The sequence below is a fragment of the Caloenas nicobarica genome, chromosome 22 (assembly GCF_036013445.1).
Source record: "Caloenas nicobarica isolate bCalNic1 chromosome 22, bCalNic1.hap1, whole genome shotgun sequence".
In the NCBI taxonomy this organism is placed as follows: Eukaryota; Metazoa; Chordata; class Aves; order Columbiformes; family Columbidae; genus Caloenas; species Caloenas nicobarica.
In genome coordinates, this window is record NC_088266.1 from 1,234,356 (window position 1) to 1,253,652 (window position 19,297).

The window sequence follows — 19,297 nt, forward strand, 5'->3', positions numbered from 1 at the left end:
CCACCCTCTTTCTCCTGCTTTTCTGGGTTTCTTTTCCTCATTTTATGAGCACACCTGACGTTCAGGCGATCAGTGTCATTACAAAACCACTGTTGTCTTCTCCAATGCTCGGTGGTTTTAAGCAGAGCACGATCTCACCTCCAGAGAGGCTTTAAAAGCGTGAGAACTGTGTTCTTGTGCGTCACCGTCTTTCTTTACAGGCTTCAGTGAACCGATTTCAAAGAAAATCATGCAAACAGAGACACAATGGTCAGCGGTAAAGCCACAGTGAAGTTTGTTTTTTTTTTTACCACAGAATCGCACGCTTTGCTTCTCGCTTCAGGTCTAGAAGTTGGGATTTGGAGAAAAGCAGGAACGTCGCGGTTCTAACTGCACCCAAACAGCCGCGAGGCCGCTCTCCTGGCAGAGCCGGCCACCGCTGCCACCTCCCGCCGTCCCCTCCTCCAACCTCGTGTCCCCAGGCCACGCTCAGCCCCCACTCGTGCCCTGTGTCACACGTCTCCTCGGCCTCGAACCCCCCAGCAACCTACTGAAAACCTTGGTGAAACCGCTGCTTTAGGGACAACGCTACAGTACCTATTTCTGAACCGCGTTTCTAGTGGAACTCTCGCCGCGCAGGCCCACAGGGTCTCAACGGACGTTCTCTCTGAAGTTGTCACCACCTTGTTCTCCTTCATCCTTTGCCGCACTTGTTTCATCGTCCACTTTCAATACCAGCTCGGTCACTCCAGCGATAAAACCTTATTTTCTGCAAAGCACCGCTCCTTCCAGCCAACATTTCAAGAAGAAACTTTGAAGAGGCAGATTCAGGAAAATCTTTTATATATAGACATATATATCATTTCACCACCACCCAATTCTCCCAGAAATAAATCAATATATCATTTCCTTCTCTAGACATCCTAATAAATATCATCCTTTGGAATGTTTTCATTTCAGTGTATTTTTCTTTTTTCAAAGCAATCAACAGTAATCATTACCAAGCTGTAGAAACGTGACACGGATTTGGACGGCAGCCGTTCCCACAGCGTTTCGCTGCGGATTGTTTTATTTACCTGCGACAGAATCACTCCAGTTCCGCTCCCTCTCTAGCACAATTTCACCGGGTTCATTCAGAGCCGCTCCCTCAGACTTTCTTCTCTATAAACGCGGTATGTTGGCCCTGAAGGTAACTCACTATTTTTTCCTCTATTTCCATGCCCTGCGCTATTTCCTCCTCCGAAAGCGCTAACGGGGTCTGCGAGTCTTTGGTTACAATAATGACCGAGGTTCTCCGCGACTCCAGGATATTTGCTACCACCACCTGGTGACGATATTTCTCCAGTGCCTGCCGCGATTTATCGATTAAGATCAAAGGATCCGTCTCCAGTTTAAAGGAAATAACAAACGCCTCCGGGGCCCATTCTTTGACGAGAGGAGACAACATTTTTGGCACCATCTTCATCGTGATCTACGTTGAGGAAAGACAGCAGAGAAAAGTGTCAGTAAAAACATTTATGACGTATTTTAATGAGAGATGGGGGTGGTGCCAGGGAAGTTTCAGCTTCACTTTGTATTATATTTACACTGGGCCGTCTTCCAAGGCAGTGTTTGGTCATATCTCACCAAACAAGGTTAAAATGTCACTGGCATGCACTGTTAAATTTAATTATCAGACTGGTATTAACAAGAAGCATGGTGTTCTTAAGCAATGACATAGGCCCACAGTAACTGCATAAACATTTTGTTATCTAAGAGCTAAAACCCACTCTGGGAATACAAATGTAAGCAGAGGAAGGTTTAAAAAAAAAGATTTATAACTGCAGAAGTCTGAGTTTTCAGCTCTCCAAAATCCAGGTAGCTTATCAGATCTCAACCCTCCTTTTTAGCAACAATTTATGGCACAGGAGGCACAAATATGCCAAAACATGGGGAAAAAAGTTCTCCAGCTTCCTGACCTCTGGGTCCGTCACTGAGAATTGGGCCTGGTCTCATTTTTTCTACACTAAGGATGAAGAATTAGGCCTCCCAACTTGTTAAAAGCTAATTAAACTAAACAAATTTGGGATCTGTTATACGCAGAGCTCTAGATCCACCTGCTCCCAGAGCTGAAAGGGGCCTGGGCACCAGAGACACATGTTAAATCTTTGGGCTGTCGGCAGCGTTAAGCACAAAAAAGGCACCACCAGTGGTTGGACCAGCTTATCTTAAGGGTCTCTCCCAACCAAAACAATTCCATAATTCTAAGAATTCTAATTTCGTCCTCTGAGACCCACCAGCCGCTCACCTCTGCCTTATGAGCATTTACAGCTTTAAAGGGATATTTCCGTGGGATTCTGCTCCTGTGGAAATTCGCCCTCCCCATTTTCACTGCAAACACAGATTTTTTCTTTTGGCCAATGAGCCGTTGCTTTGCAACCATTCCCGAGTCTTGTTGGCAGCGGTGACTGGGATGCTGGGACAGGCAGATGCCAGGGGAGGAGGTGGGGGGGACAGAGGGGACATGCCCGGGGGTCCCTCACCTGCAGGGGCCCCTCCGAGGACTGGATCTTGTGCTCCGGCATCTCCGAGGCGGGGATGTAGAAATCTGACACAGCGGCCGCCAGGTAAAACATGACGCTGGAGCCTGTGAGAGACACCCCTGCGGTCACCCAGCGCTGCTGGCCCGTTCCAACAGCGGGTCCCCTCACCCCAGGGACTGGTTGAGCCACCAACCCCCCACATCAACTAAGGGAGCCCAGGATCCCCTCAGAGACCCCCCGTCACCTACTGACACTGTCCTGAGTGGGGCAGCACTGATCCCACACCCCAGGTCCCCTCGGACACATTGTCACCCACCGCAGCCACCTCGACCCCTATGCCCAAGTCCCCAGGGATGACCCAGCCCCTAATTCCAGGGTGCCGGAGCCCCCATGGGCCCCCTGGCCACCTGGTCCCCCCATGCCAGAATCCCAGAGTCATAGAATCTCAGAATCATTTCGGTTGGAAAAGCCCCTCAAGCTCATCGAGTCCAACCGTTCCCCAGCCCTGGCACTGCCCCATGTCCTGAGAACCTCATGTCCGTCTGTCCAACCCCTCCAGGGCTGGTGACTCCAGCACTGCCCTGGGCAGCCTGTTCCAATGCCCCACAGCCCTTTGGGGAAGAAGTTGTTCCCCAGATCCAACCTCAACCTCCCCTGGCGCAACTTGAGGCCGTTTCCTCTGGTCCCTGGGGCCACCCTGTCCCCTCACCCCAGCTCCCCAGAGGGGTCACCCCATCTCCCGCGCAATAGGGACCCACCCCCTAGGGCCGCCCCTTTCTCCTCACACCCGGGCTCCCCCCGGGGCCGCCCTGTCCCCTCACACCAGGTCCCCGGTGCCACCTTGTCCCGTCACGGCAGAACCTCAGGGTCCCCGGGGCCACTTTGTTCCCTCACATTCGCGCTCCCCCCGTACCGAGGGGCGCCAGGGCGCGGGCGGCGGCCCGCAGCAGCGCCAGGTACTCCGCCAGCCCGGTGAACTCGATGGCCAGCAGCGCCCCCGCCTCGGTAGCCCGCCGGTAGTCGCGGAGAGCGGGCAGCAGGGCGGGCAGAGCGGCGGGGTCGGCGGCCACGCCGGGGGGCGGCCCGGGGGTGAGGCGGAGGGCGTCGAGCAGGGCGGGCCCGTGCGGCGGGAGGGCCCTGGCCCAGGGGAAGGCGGAGCGGGCGCGGTGCAGGAAGCACACCGCGTACCCCGCCGCCACCAGCCGCTCCGCCGAGGCGGCCCCGCGCCGCCCGCTGCTGAAGTTCTCCAGGAAGCGCACGGCGCGCGCCTCCAGCGGCACCTGCGTCCCGCCCGACGTCACCAGCGCCACGCGCCGCCCGCGCGCCGCCTGCCCCGCCGCCCAGGCCCGCACGCGCTCCTCCGCCGCCGCCGCCGCGGCCCCGCCGGCCTCCGCCATGCTCGCCCCGCCTACTTCCGCCGGAAGCGCGCGGCCACACCCACCAACCCCGCGTCTTCCCCGCCCTTGCGGAAGTGTCGCCTTGGCAACGCGTGGGGCGCGCTGGAGGGGCCCGGGCGGTGCGAGCTGTGCGGGGCCGCGGCCCGAGTGTGCTGCGCCCGCTGCCGCCTCACCTTCTACTGGTGAGAGCGCCGCCCGCGCCGGGGACAGCCTGGGGGGAAGAGACGGGGCGCGGGGCTCGGGGATCGGGGCCGGGGTGAGCCCCGGGAGCGGGCCTGGGGCACAGGGACAGGGCGAGAGGGCGAGAGGTAACCTCATCGGGGTGCTCCTGCGCTGGCAGCGGGATTGGACTGGGTGAGCTTTCGAGGTCCCTTCTGATCCCTGACATTCTATGAGAGGAAGGGGCAGAGCCGGCGTGAGGCTCAGGGCACCGGGAGAAGTGTGAAGACAACGCCCAGGAGGCAGGAACAGAGCCGGTGTGAGGCTCAGGGCACGGGGAGAAGGGTCAGGATGAGGCATCGCAGGGAGGAACAGGCTCGGGGCACGGGGAGAAGGGTCAGGATGGGGCTTGGGAGGCAGGAACAGGCTCAGGGCATGGGGAGAAGGGTCAGGATGAGGCTTGGGAGGCAGGAACAGGCTCAGGACACAAGAGCAAGCCCAGGGCAAGAGCTGAGAGACAGGGACAAAGCCTGGGACGTGGTGTGGGGCACGGGGACAGCGCAAGAGGCAGGGACTGGCCTCAGGACAAGGCTCAGTGCATGGGCAGAAGGGTCAGGAGGCAGTGCCAGGCCTAGGACGCGAGGCCAGGGCGAGAATCTTAGAGTCATTCCAGTTGGAAGAGACCCTCAGGATCATCACGTCCAACCATAACCTAACCTGACTCCAGCACTAAACCATGTCCCTGAGAACCTTGTCTAAATGCCTTTTAAACCCTTCCAGGGACGGTGACTCCAGCACTGCCCTGGGCAGCCTGTTCCAATGCCCCACAGCCCTTTGGGGAAGAAATTGTTCCCCAGATCCAACCTCAACCTCCCCTGGCGCAACTTGAGGCCGTAAGAGCTTAGGGACTAAGCCTGGGATGCAGTCTGGGACAGGGTGAGAGGCAGGGACTGACCCTGGGATGAGGATCAGGACACAGGGACAAGTCCCAGGATGCAGCTTAGGACAGAGGGATAAAGAGGGACAGTGACAAGGTGCAGGACCAGGCTCAGCAGGCTGGGCAGCGGGATCTGGAGACTTCCAAGGTGCCCACATCAAGAGAGAGCAGTGCAGAGACCTTTCTAGGTGTTTACACAAATATCTTCACTTACACAGTGTCCTTAGTGAAGTCGTATGTTAAGTATATAATCCATCAGTTTCACAACTTTTACCTGGGGTTTGCTTGGCTTTCGTTTTTTGGGTTTTTTTTAATATACTGCAATGTTGTAAGCGAAGAATTTGCTCAAACTGAGCTATCATAGAATCAGAGAATGCCCTGAGTTGGAAGGACCCACAAGGATCATCGAGTCCAACTCCTGTCCCTGCACAGGACAACCCCACAGGTCACACCGTGTGTCTGAGGGCGTTTTGTAATAGGAGTTTTATGAGTGATTTAAGTCAAGTTTTAACATACAGAACCATGTTGACTCAGCAGGACAGCGCTGCACTCCCGTTTGGGAATATCAAATGTCTATTATATATATTCTGTGAGCAGCTGGTGGCCGTTGTGGGCAATTTTTGTGGTGAATGTCCAGAAGACACAACAGGCAATAATCTTTCCTTCTGTCATTTCCAAGCAAACAAAAATACCATTCTTCTCTTATTTTGCTAGCGATGTAGACCATCAAAAAGCCGACTGGGTGAGCATCCACAAGCGAATATGCCAGCTGCTGATCCCCATCCGCTCGCCCCTCCCTTTTCTCCTTTCCGAAAAAGAAAGAAAACACGGCGCAGAACAGCTGGCGAAGAGGCAGGTACGTACAAGAAAAACCGACACCGCTTCAAAGGACTGCCAGTGAAATTTAATTAGAGCTTTTCTTCCTATATTTTGGTGTACGTAGGGCTGGGAGGGCATCTCGTTGGTTGGTCAGTGCTTAGTTGCGGAGCTTTAATTTGGTTTTTCTTTAAGTAAAAAGTCTTTAATAAGGGGAGTGGGAGCATCCTCTCTCCGATTCGATGAGCCTCTTGCCTTTTTCGCAGCCCTTGCTCCATGTCCAGAACTTCCTCAGGCAGCGGCGACCTCGGATCTCCCACCTTGCAGGGTCATTAGTCCCTCTTGCATCTCATCTCGCTGATGAGAGGGATTCCCCTTTTTCAAAGCAGGGGGGGGCAAAGAAATAAAGTCCCCTCCCTTTGTTTCCCTGGCCAATTTTCAACGCCCTTTCCCACTAAATACCGTCTTTTATCTCAGCATTTTGGCCTCGTGGGTGGTGCAGATGTGCGGCTCCTTTCCAGCCCCGGTGGTTTTCAACTCTTTTTTGTGTTGTTTTGTTTACGGGGTGGCAGGATCTGCTTTTCCACCATGTTGATATAATAAAATAACCCACCCAAATACATCTGCTCCTTAAAAATCTTGCCCAGAAAAATAAATTACCCTTCTATCGTTGCATAACTCCTAATTGCAGAATAATAGGACGACAGAACGGCTGAAGGTGCCACTGAGGAGAACATCATTAATCTTCTGGATTTTACGTCGTGTACTATTTTTCAGGTTGTTTCTGGGCCAGGTGCTGGTGCTTTGGTGACGGGTTTGTTGCAGTGACATTTATTGGGACAAAAGTCCTGCTGGGTGAGAGCTGGTGAGAGGCGTTAGGCAGCAGATTCCATGAGGGTTTGCAGGAATTGGACACTCGCAGCCCAGTTTAATTTTGAAAATCCCATCAGTCTGAAAATCACCCGCAAGATCGTTAGCCAAAGTCCGAAGAAGGTCTGTCAGAAGTGCAAGGAAAAATGCAAAAGCTCCTTTATCCCAGATTATGTTGAAGTTGATCTTTTATAAAGTCTGCAAAGAAGAAAAAAATTAAAATTTGTCTTATTAGGGCTAGTAGCCGGGTTTTTGCATTCTTAACTGCTTGAAGCTTTTCCACTTTTGAACACCGATGTTGAAAGCATCTGGTGTTGCATCACTGATTTTATAGCAACTAAATTTACAGTTTAAACACTACGAAGACCACGTGACTGCCAGCTCAAGAAGTGCTCCTTGATTAGCTGGAAGCCAATAATTGGATTTTAGTGGGTTCCAGGGGAGGCAGCAGGAGGACGGGGCTGGTGGACACTCGCTCCCCTTGGTAGGAGTGCACGGCAACTGCAAACCCAAAACTTGAGCTTGTAAAAGTCGTAGAGAGCAGACTCCAAATTTTTTTCGAAGTAGAGATTTTTATGGGACCTCTAACAACCCTGTTACATCTGTTCTCTGACCTTTGTCTCCAGACTATTTCAATAAAATACATTCAGGGAACGGTGTGTGCAGGGACACGTTGTCTTCTCAGCGAAGAATGGGGTGAAAGAGGAAAGACACCTCATTACCTGCAATTTCTCATAGCGTGATGGGGCGTCGGGCTCTGCTCCCCAGGAACAAGCGCCAGGACCAGAGGAAACGGCCTCGAGTTGCGCCAGGGGAGGTTGAGGTTGGATCTGGGGAACAATTTCTTCCCCAAAGGGCTGTGGGGCATTGGAACAGGCTGCCCAGGGCAGTGCTGGAGTCACCATCCCTGGAGGGGTTGGACAGACGGACATGAGGTTCTCAGGACATGGGGCAGTGCCAGGGGTGGGTTATGGTTGCACTCTTGACCTTGAGGGGCTTTTCCAACCAAAATGATTCTGTGATTCTACGCTAGCCCACAGACAAAGCCTGGCTTACGTACAGCAAGGCGTAGGGCGGACAGCGTTGGGCCCAGACTGGCTGACAGGTTTTGGAAGAGCAGCGTGGAGATCATCAGTTTATTTACAGCTCCGTCTTGGTGGCTTCATCACGTTCCTATTCACAGAGCCCGCAAAAATGCTTTCAAAAAGGCCTTTGAGCTCAAGAAAAAGATGCGTCGTCTCGTGATGATCAGAGAAAAATTACATCTGCTCAAGCCTGCCCATAGGGTTATTATTTTTTGGCCATTTCTACTGTAATTCACAAACTCCTGCGCGGTGTTTGTTTAGAAAACACAGCCCTGGAGCCTCAGTCATGCCCCGGGAAAGCTGCTGCGCGTCCAAACACCCTGCGGCACGAAGCCGAGGTTATGAGCTTCGCGCTCGTCCGTGCTCCAAAGCTTTGTTGATAGAAATCTGCTCTTGTCAACAGCGCCGGGAGTGCTGCCTGCGGCCGCTGCCTCCGACCTGACCCGGCTCCAAGTTTCTGTTTGCAGAACGGCCTCACCTGCCCGCGGGACGTCAGCTCCGCCGGCTGCGGGGCAGGAGCCGCGGCCGCCGCGTCCTGCGGCACCGACCAGCGCCGTCGGCAGCCGGTTTCCCCTCACGCTGCCTGGAAACCACCCTTCCTCCTTAAATCCTCATTTCTCCGAGCGCTCCGTCGCTTTTGGTGCCCGGGAGTGAGTAAATGAAGGTGGAACCGAACCCCAAGTGTGTTCCCGACCCACTCGGAGCAGAGCTGAGGGTCCTCGGCCGCCCCAAACCCCAACTGCGTGGGGGCATCTTCAGAGGAACCTCTGTAATTGCAACACACATGAAAAGAGCGCAAAGTGCGCGTGGCCGGGGGCCTGCGGCTACGGGCGAGATGAAAAACGGCGCAGGGCCAAAGCGAACGATCCCCCCGAGGCTTGGAACTCGGCCGGCTTAAATATTCAGCGCTGCAGGGTTTCTCTTGTCTCCTGCGCTTTCTTCTCCTGGGAGCCGTGCAAGAGTCGAACCCTCAGCTTCTCCTGGCTGCAGATGTTGAGAGATAACTGACATCACGGGAAAGACGCGACGATCCTATCGACGAGGAGTTAAAAAAGAACATTCCTGATCTCCAGCACCTCCCCAGATGACAATCAGCTCGATACCCACGGCCCAAAGCTGGTTGTGACGGAGACAGAGCGACGGGGCCAGCCTGATAAATAACAGCGTTTATTCCTGATAAATAACAGTTTGTTGCTCCTTGCCCCGAGCACGTGCTGATTGTCTCCTGGGCACCACCAGCTCCCCGGACCCGGGTTGGTTTTGGTGGGTCTCAATCTGCTGGTAGGTCAGGGGCTGAGCGTTGTGTTTTGCAGCTCCGGGCAGGGTGCTGTCACCCCGGGGTGCGTCCTCATCCAGAAAATGTCCCTTTGTCTCCGGCAGGATCTCCAGCAAACACTCACAGGTTCTCCTGGAGCTTCCTGGTCTCTAAGCTCTTCCTTCTGCCTCTCTCTGAGCACTTAACGCGCAGCAAAATGCCAAATCCTGACCTCCGAAAGCGCTGGGATTTGTTTTTTCTGCCCTCTGCCCAGTCACAGCTGTAAACCAGGAGGCAGCAAGGAGGTAAATGGGTATTTTCATCCGAACGGAGAGATATTTTTTGGGCTGGAGAATGGATCAGATGCTGCACGGGGTGAAAACACCAAATGCGTGGAGTGCCACACGTTGGATATAATCAACATCCATTCATTGAAGGATGAATCTATTCTATAGTATCTTTCCTGTAGTTCCTGCCAGGATCTGGGGATGAGAGTGAGGGAATTGTAGTGAGTCTGTAATTCAGTCCATTGAAGAATTTTCTGATTAATATCAGCATTCAGTCTGAAGTTTATGTACAGTATGAAATTGCACGTTGAAAAACATAATCTCTTTTTCTGGATTTTGCGGGCTTTTCCCCAAGTTCTTCCTGCTGGTGACTCCTTTTCCATGACTTACATTTGTAATTTCTTTCTGAAACTTCATCTCAAAAAAGTTATTGTTTTATGATTTACTTTCTTACTACCCACAAACCAGGTTTATGAAGCAGCAAAAAGCCGCAAGCAACTATACGTACGGGAAACCTTATGGATCCTGCCAACAAGCAGCAACCCCGCAGATGCTGCTCGACCACCAGACCCGACTCGGGTGATGGATACAGAGGAATACTCTGATTTTTACTGGCTTTCCAGACTCTGCGCCCAAACCGTGCGACCCAGGAGCGGGCGCGTTGGCTGGAGCGGTGCCGCTGGCACGGCTCGGCAAACCCCGCGCTCCGCTGCCGCTGAGTCACCGGCGGCACCGGCAGCGCCGCCCTCGTCTGATCTGCTCCACGGTCTTGTGATGAGCAATTTCTGCGCTTCACAGCTTTTGTTGCCGCGGCCTTATTAAGCCCTTTCTCGTAGGCGGAAAGGATTCTTCGTCTCACAAGGCGCCGCGTGATGCCCAGAGCTGAAGCAGGAATGGAAGCCAGACTCAAACACGACACTTTTAAATTCCATCCATTAATTACAGACACAAATGTTACGCTCACTGCTTTACAGTTTGCAAACTCGAACGTAAAAAGACACCGTGTGTTTTATTCCTCCTCATCCTTTGCCCGCTCTGTCCCTTTACTGTATTTCCCTGCAGAAATACATTATGGATGTCGCCTCCAGCACAGCCCAGGAGTTTATTTTGGCTGGAAAGCACAAAGAAGCGATTCCGGCCGCTTTCCACGCGCTGCGTTTCGGCACCGACGTGTTCGGCTCCCGTTCCCCGCAGCTGGTCCCGGCTTATCTGCTCTTGGCCGAGGCCTGCACGGGTAAGTATTGTCTAAATAGCAACGCTGGCAAGGGCAAGACCTCCCCGGGGTCAGGTTTCTGGTTTCCTTTTGCCAGCTCGCCGTTCAACATCGCGCCTCAAGGGCATTTCAGAGAGAAGTCGCGCACACCCCCCCGCTCCGCTTTCCGTGCGGGTTTGGGGAAAAGAATTGCTCATCAGTGATGAGATCGGTGAAATGTTTCCTCCGTTTCTACCGTTCCCACAAGAGGAGCTGTATGAAAATCTCTGCCTCACCTCTGGGGCTTTGTACGACTCTCCGAAGTGTTAAATTCCCGAGGGGGGTTGGTTGCGCTTTTATCTCGGGGAACCAAAACCATTTCTGAGACCCTGGCAGCGGAGGAACGCTCCGTCCATTCACAAACCCACGCTCCGCCTGCAACGGAGCTTTTCCTTATCGACTGAGCTTTATAAAAAATGCTTTATAAAAAAATCCCAAATGAGGGCCCTGCCTGGGGGAGCCGCTCTCCTCCGCGGGGACGTAAAGGACGGACAAACGGCCGTAAATCATTGCACACACAATGCTGGCACAACCGAGCTGTCCCCGGGGTTGCCGTAACCGGCGTGGCGAAAAAAAACAATCCCATGAGTAATTCTCGTGTGATAATACCCGAGCCATTAGCGGCTGCCTGTTTTGAACACGTGTTTCAGAGAAATGGAATGCGGGACGCAGCTTCTGGCTTCTCGCGTAGGGAACGCAAAGGGCAGGCGGGCGGTGTTCTCTGGATTTCGACATGAAAACTTGCTTTTTATGCCGGTCGTCTCTCCGTGCGTTTGCAGGCGTTGGCGACCTCTCGCAGGCCGCCAGGTCCCTGTCGCAGGCGGAGCGGATCGTGCCGACGGCGCCGGGCTGCAGCGTCGCCCTCCAGTCGCGGCTGCAGCGCGGGCTGGGGCTGCTCCGCGTCGCCCAGGGGAGCTTGGAGCAGGCCCTGTATCACCTGGCCAGCGACGTAAGGCACACCAAAACACCGAAACACCGTTCCGCCTTCCACGTTTCTTTCAATTCTTCTTTCAGTTTTTCTCTCCATTTCCTTTCCATTTTCTCTCCGTTTCCTTTCCATTTCCTTTCCATTTCCTTTCCATTTTTATTTCCATTTTTCTTTCCGTTTCCTTTCCATTTTCTTTCCATTTCCTCTCCATTTCCTTTCCATTTTTATTTCCATTTTTCTTTCCGTTTCCTTTCCATTTTCTTTCCATTTTCTTTCCATTTCCTCTCCATTTCCTTTCCATTTCCTTTCCATTTTTATTTCCATTTTTCTTTCCATTTCCTTTCCATTTTTCTCGCCATTTCCTTTCCATTTTCTCTCAATTTCTTTTCCATTTTCTTTCCATTTTTATTTCCTTTTTTCTTTCAATGTTATTTCCATTTCCTTTCCATTTCCTTTCCATTTCCTTTCCATTTTCCTTTCCATTTCCTTTCCTTTTTTCTCTCCATTTCCCTTCCATTTTCCTTTCCATTTTCTTTCCATTTTTCTTTCTATTTCCTTTCAATTTTTTTTCCATTTCCTTTCCTTTTCTTTCCATTCTATAATTCTTCCTTCCCTACCACATCCAGATGGATACGGAAACCCCAGCAGGAACATTTATAATTCAGATTTTAGGTACCGAGAGGGTTCATGTTACAAACACCCGAACTGCGTTACCCACGTTGCATTTTACCGGTTATTCCCTCAAAGTGACCCAGACCTTGTTCTACTGCGTCTGCTTATAAATTTATTTATCCACTTGGTCACCGCCCTGAGATGAACAGACATTCCCACCCAAACGGGAATATTTGCTTTTTATTCACCAGATAAATTACTTTATATTTTAGCTCTCATTTTCCTCAACGCTGCTCTGTTAGACAGCAGTCCTCTGTCAGCCGTCATTTAAAAAATACCCGATTTAACTATTTAAACGTCGGGTTCAACAGCGTTTTCCCCAACCGGACGTTTTTAGCCCCAGAGCGGTGTGTCGGGCTGGCCGTGCCGTTCCGAGGATGCTTTGCCCGTCATTCGATCCCCCAAAGGCCGACGAATTCCACCGCATCCTATTTACGTCCCGCGCCGACTAAATTTATCCGGCGCGGAGTGATGAATCCCCACCAGCGTCGAATTTGATAGCGCCTTTGTGTGGGTGCAAACGATGACACACGGCTGAGAACTAAACCCTTTCTGTTCTAACATATATCATACACGCAACGCTGCCTTTGCTCAGCCCGCAAACCTTTTTGGCAAACACTCCCCGCGCTGCCGCTGTTTATTTAAGCACCTTGAATCCGGCGCGTGAAAAAGGTAATTTTTTTTTTTTTTTTTTCTTTCTAATCGCCCGTTACGTCAGAGCAGCCCCGGCCTGAACTTTGGCTGCGTGTCCGGGATCTGCTGAGAGTCACACGCCGGCTCAGAATAGCCGGAATGCGCCACGTCCTTCCCACCCCCGGGAATGCGGCACCGGCAGCGGGGAAGGGACGGGGGACACGGCGGTTGGACCGTGCGACGTGCGGGGTATAAAACCCAAAATCCAGCTTTTTAGTACCACATTTTACAGTCGTCGTCAGGTTTAAACACTATACCTTGTTTCCCCGAAAATAAGACAGGGTCTTATGTTAATTTTTGCTCCAAACATGCATTAGGGCTTATTTTCAGGGGATGTCTTATTTTTCCATGAACGACAATCTACGTTTCTTCTGGAACAAAAAATCAACATTCATTCCAACACAGTCATGTCGTCTCATTCTGTAACATCAGAACTCTCCAAACCCTGAATTCCATCATTCATTTCTTGTGATTATTTCCCTTTTCCATATACAACAATCTACATTTATTCATGAACAATAGATCAACATTTATCCCAACACAGTCACGTCATCATCTTCTGGAATATCATCATAACTCTCCAAACCCAGTTGTCCTGCTGCATTCTATTGCCAATTAATTTTACTTTTTTTACATGTGTAGCTGCTTGGACACTATTTGAATTGATTTTTTTTTAATGAACTGTAACTAGGGCTTATTTTTTGAGTAGGGCTTATATTTCGAACATCCTGAAAAATCGTGCTAGGGCTTATTTTCGGGGTAGGTCTTATTTTTGTGGAAACACGGTACTTACACCAAAAAAAAAATGAATACTTGCAATATTATTAATCCGTAATAAAAAATTTCCCAGGTTGAAATGACCATTAAACTTCGACTTTTTTTTTTTTAATCTTAATTTCAGATTTACCTCGCTAGTTCCACATTTGGCCCAAAATCCCTGGAGGCCGCTGCAGGGTATTTCCACATGGCAAACGTTTTCTTTCGCCAGAACAAAATGGACATCGCCAACTCGCTCTACGCCAAGGTTGGTAAAGCCAAAGGTCCTCCTCTATATATATATAATTTCTCAAGTTTTTTCTGGGCTTTTTCTGACGTTTTTCCCATTTTTGGCTGCTTTTAATACGACGGCGACGACGCCAAGTGCCGACGTTGCCTTTTGGGATCAATCTCAAAGAGCCTTTTCGTAATTATTTCTCGGAGTTAAAACCAGGAGAGAGAAATTCGGCACTCGGTTAAAAATGGTTATTCAAATTATCTTCAATTTGGGCAGCCAAACCTTGTTAAAAAACCACTTTTTTTTACCAAATACCCCACACCAGAGGTTACAAAGAGTCACCGAGGAGTTTCTGTAGCTGGGGACGTGTGGCCGAGCAGCCGGGGGTACAAACGAGCCACGTAACATTTACGCTGAGAACCAATGAAAAATCACCAGATAAACGATTGTCAGAACAGAAGGGAAGTAACAATCAGCTAATTGCTCTAATAACTGGAAAAAAAAGTGCATTTTCAGTTGTTTAGCCAGATTTTCTGTGGAAACGGGGCTTTGGCGGCTGCAGCCTGCCTCCATTCCCCTCGCAAACCTCAGCCCGATCCGCTTTTGCTTGACAATTTCGGGAGATTTGCTGGAGTTCGACAAAAATTCCTGATCGGCCGGGAGACGCGCGGTCGGGTGGTGCGACACGCCGCCCGGTACCCGCCGGGCGCCGCGGTAGCGCCGGGCGCGTCGTCTATAGAGCGAGTTGCTAAGTCCCGCGGGTTCGATGACCCCCGTGCTCCCCGGCAGGTAACGTCGCTCTGGCGCGACCGTCTCCTGAGCGCCGTGCGAGCGCAGGAGCGCGTTCTGAGCCCGCGGGCCAAGACGTCGCCGTTCGCCGAGGACGAGGACGGCGGCGAGCGCCGGCTGAGTGAGCGCCCGCGCGGGTCGCGTTCGCCGCATCGGCTTCCGCGTGGCGTTTCCGTTTGGTCGAGTGATGCGCAGCAAATTGCGCTGGATGCAACCACCGAGGCCGCTGCGGGAATGAGGGTGTTCAAGTGCCCTTTTTGTTCACGTTCCGCCCTTGGCGGTGACGGCAACAATATAAAATTTTGCCCCTGGGGATCCGATTCCACTTCAACATCCTCATTTCTCCGCAGCTCCTTTGGCTCCGTTCAGTTCTCGGAAAGTGACGTTCCGTCCCAGCGAGGCGGGTTTTCAGCTCTGTCTCCTGCAGCAGTAGGACACGCGGGATTAGCGCGCGCTGCTAATTGGACGCGTTAATCTGGAGAACGCGCTCGGGAATCTCTCCCTGGGGCTTAAAGGTGCATAAAGCGTTGGGAAACACACCGGGGTGCGTGGGGCTGGAGCCGCACCAGACCCCGCTCCGCTCCTCTCTTCTCTCTTTTCTTCTTCTTCTTCTTCTTCTTCTTCTTCTTCTTCCTTTCTTCTTTTCTCTTTTCATCTTTTTTCTTTTCTTCTTCTTCTCTTTCTTCTTCTTCTTCTTCTTCCTTTCTTCTTTTCTTCTTCTTATTTCTTTTCATCTTCTTCTTTCTTTTCTTCTTCTTCTCTTCCTCTTTTCTTCTTTTTTTCTTGTTTTGTTCTTTTTTTCTTCCCTCTTCTTTTCTTCTACTTTTCTTCTTTCCTCTTCTTCTTTTCTTCTTTCCTCTTCTTCTTTTTCTTCTTTCCTCTTCTTCTTTCCTCTTCTTCTTTTCTTCTTTCCTCTTCTTTCCTCTTCTTTCCTTCCTCTTCTCTTCTCTTCTCTTCTCTTCTCTTCTCTTCTCTTCTCTTCTCTTCTCTTCTCTTCTCTTCTCTTCTCTTCTCTTCTCTTCTCTTCTTCTCCTCTCTCTTGTCTCCTTCTCCTCTCTCTTGTCTCCTTCTCCTTCTCCTTCTCCTCTTCTCTTCTCCTTTTCTTTTTCTTCTCTCCTCTCTACCATCTGTGCTAATAAGAACATTGTCAGAGGTGACAAACGTTTCTGTAAATCCCTTTACCTGCCGGCGTCTCCATCCGGCAGGAACCACCCCAAGCCAGGGCGCCCGATACCATCTTGGGTTCTGACAGGAGGAGGAAAGTTGCTCTTTCCAGGCAGCTGTTATGACTCCACATCCTTACTAGAGCCTAATCAACACAATTACTGACGGGATGAAAAGTTATCTGATAACGGGTACGGGATCTGCGTGGAGCGGGGAGACCGCGCTGCTGCTTGGAGCAGAAACGCTTTGATGTCTGGAGGAGATAACGGGACGGTTTGGAATACATTATCTCGCACACGTACGTACGCCCGACACGATGATTTCGCTCTCGCCGCAGCTGAAGCCCAGCGAGCAGAAGGGACGCGAGTGCTGAGCGCGGTGCTGGAAATGAGAACACAGGCAGCGAAGCCGGAGCTCGGGGAGACGGCCCGTGTGCTGCACGCCCTGGCCATGCTGCACTACCTGGGGCTGGACCTGCCCACGGTGAGTTCCGCGCGGCAGGAGGGGCCGGGGCTCCCCGGCTGTGCCCGCGGTCACCGCGGCGCCGGGGCAGCGGGGACGGAGCTGCCGCGGGACCCGCGCGACACGCGGCTCCGTCCGCGCTCCCGTAAACCCGCTGGGGCTGGTTTGGGCTGCGCCGCCGCCCGCAGCAGGTCCCGTCCTTACCCACGTTTTCGGGGTTCGTCCTTGTCTGGGATCCCGTGTCACTGCCCGGCACAAGCTGCATCCAGACATCGGGTTGGATCTCGCGCAGCGAGACGTGGCCTCGCGTGTCTCCACAGAATCACAGCATGTCAGGGGTTGGAAGGGACCTCGAAAGCTCATCCAGTCCAACCCCCCCCTGGAGCAGGAACACCCAGAGGAGGTTACACAGAAGGTGTCCAGGCGGGTTGCAATGTCTGCAGAGAAGGAGACTCCACAACCTCCCTGGGCAGCCTGGGCCAGGCTCTGGCACCCTCACCAGGAAGAAGTTTCCTCTCATCTTTAAGTGGAACCTCCTGTGTTCCAGTTTGCACCCACTGCCCCTTGTCCTATCACTGGTTGTCACCCAGAGGAGCCTGGCTCCATCCTCCTGACACCTTTGCTCCTGGAGTCGCCGCGATGTTCACGTGGGTTCCCTCTGTAGGACCCTTTAATTCAGTTTTGAATTTGCACCCCTGCATTTTTATGGCTAAAAATTCCCGAAGCGACTGCAAAATTCAGAGCGCCCGATTCTCTGCCTGAAAAATAATTGATGTTGAGGAATTGCTGAGCAGGAACCAGCTGGAAATCAGGCGCCTTTGTTCCAGCCCGGCGCTCGAGAGCCCGAGTTCCTTCTGCCCGTGTTCTGGAGGGTGAAAACACAAATTACTGATGGTCCCTTCATTGTGGCAGAAGAAGCCATAATGATGAGAGTCAGCGTTTGGAAGACACAAAGAAACAAATTCCAATTAGGAAAAAAAAGACGCAGCTTTCTAATTGTGAGAATATCTAATCCCTGGAAGAGCCACCAAGGGATTTAGTTCAGATGGAGTCACTGCAGCTGGTTTTCCCCGCAGTGGCTTTGGGAGCGTTGGGATGAGCTGCCGTGTGGGACGGGAGGTGACGATCCAGGGTCGGTAAACGCCTGTGCCTGCACCGCCGGTCCTGGCGGCAGCTTTGCTGCTCCCGCAAAGCAGCTCGTCCAGGTCACCCTCGGTGCGCGGATGGACCCGGATCCGCTCCTGTGCAGCCTCTGCAGGGGTTTGAACCCCCCTCGAGGAAAAAAACCCAAATTCCTGACCTTTGTCTTTTGTCTTTGTTTTTTCTGCTTCGTTCCAGGCTGGCGAGATGGGGATGGAAGCCTTTAAGCTGGTGAAACAACTGCCCCAACAAGAGTCTTTAGAATCCATCGCTCGTTTGTTAACGCTGATTAAATCCACGCCTTCCCACACGAAATGAAGAGCTGTTGCTGTCGTTGCTGGGGTTTGGCTGGTCAGCGGCTGGAAAACAAACCGTGTTACGAGCCGTAGGGCCTTCCCGCCGCTGCGTCCGTCCGGATGTGTCCCCTTCTGTCCCAAGGTGTTTGAAAATTAAACGTTGTGGAGTGAGTTCATTGTCACGTGCTGCTCAACCTCTGTCGACCGTTACGGGATAACAGCGTGAGGGTGGGAAACGAAAGCACAACGACACACGATGCATAAATCATTATCTCGTCATTATCTAATGATTTATGAATAAGCAAACAGCCTCTTGTGTCCTCACATTGTCCAGAAGCTGAGAGCAGCTGTGATGTATTTGGTACCGGTTTCCTCAATTTGCTTTTCAGTTTGACCAGGGAGGGACACAGGGAAGGTCGTCACAGTGGACCTGAGGTGGGGGGTCGTCACCTGCTCCCCAGGACCTGGCCGGGCTGGCTCAGGTGTGGCACATCTGCAGGGCCTGTCTGTCCCCAAATCTATGTTCTTTTTGCTGAGCTTTAAAGGAATCCGGTGGCTCTGGGCACCGAGGGACTCGCTTGTTCCTCTTGTGGAAGAAATTGCATCCGGGAGGGTCCAGGACAAGGGCACGAGGGACCGGACATGGTCCCGATGTACATGGTGTCACACGCGGGTGACTCTGCCGGGAGCTCCCACCCCAAAGCCGACGCGGTTTCCTCGCGGTTGGGCACTCGCCAGCGCGTGGGCATCCCGAAAACCGTGACACCAGCCTCAGGAGGAGAATGTCCCCATGTCACCAGGCACTTCTGCCCACGGACCTCCCCTGAGCACCCCAACCTGCAGCCACCCCGACGAGAACAGGGAACGTGTCACCCTTGGCGTGAGGGGACATTGGGGAAGGGCTGGAGGGGACAGGCCGGGGTCTGCGCCCTGAGCTGGGGTCACACAGCGGAGCGTGTGACAGCCCCGCACAGCTGGGAACGAGGCCCAGGGAACCTGGCCCTGCCGCGAAGGGCTGAGTTCAGCTGAGCTTTAAGCCTGCGATTAAGTCTCATTTACTTCAGGAGGATTTACGAACGCGTTTAATTGCCTTGCTGTGTTGGGACGGAGTCAAGTGCGCTTTGTAAATGCTTCGTCAAGCCGGGTCCTGAGCAATTAGAAGGGATTGATGCTGCGGGGAGAGGGAAAAACATCCGCTCCCCCACGGTTCATTATGGGGGGCAGGATGGTGCTGGTTGAGGAGCACGAGGGGCTTCCCCAGGTTTGGGGGACAGGGCAGAGAGACCCCAGAATCCTCCTCCGGGAGGTGCTGGGAGACACCCCCACCCCAGCAGGTCCCTCTGGGGCTTCACTGACCACCCCGGTGGGGGATTTGGGTCACGGGGATTTGGCGCCAGGGGCTCGGTGGTGACTAATCCCTGGGGATGCTGCGCGGGCTGAGCTGCCTGACACCGGCACGGCGGCTCCGTGTCGCCGCTCAACGCCACGAAACACGGCATGCAAATCAACTTTGCACAGGGCTGAGCATCCCCCGGAGCGGGGACAGGCAGGGGCTGGGGAAGGAAACGTTTGCACAGGTGATGGGAAGAACCCTGGGCAA

The 19,297-nt window shown here is 52.7% G+C and overlaps 2 protein-coding genes across 2 annotated transcripts; one reads left to right on the top strand and one right to left on the bottom strand.

The window, feature by feature from the left end:
• Positions 1–294: 294 nt before the first annotated feature.
• PPCS (phosphopantothenoylcysteine synthetase) lies at positions 295–3,499 on the bottom strand. Its single transcript, XM_065650229.1, has 3 exons — positions 3,342–3,499; positions 2,502–2,605; positions 295–1,450 (listed from the first exon to the last, which is right to left on the bottom strand). Exons 2-3 carry the CDS (start codon positions 2,592–2,594, stop codon positions 1,127–1,129), a joined length of 417 nt encoding a protein of 138 aa, XP_065506301.1. The 5' UTR covers positions 2,595–2,605; positions 3,342–3,499; the 3' UTR covers positions 295–1,126.
• On the top strand, positions 2,593–17,858 carry ZMYND12 (zinc finger MYND-type containing 12). The gene is made up of 9 exons (XM_065650285.1): positions 2,593–2,607; positions 3,419–4,080; positions 5,709–5,850; positions 10,370–10,541; positions 11,339–11,508; positions 13,754–13,876; positions 14,636–14,756; positions 16,137–16,282; positions 17,600–17,858. Exons 1-9 carry the CDS (start codon positions 2,593–2,595, stop codon positions 17,717–17,719), a joined length of 1,671 nt encoding a protein of 556 aa, XP_065506357.1. The 3' UTR covers positions 17,720–17,858.
• The last annotated feature ends 1,439 nt before the right edge of the window (positions 17,859–19,297 follow it).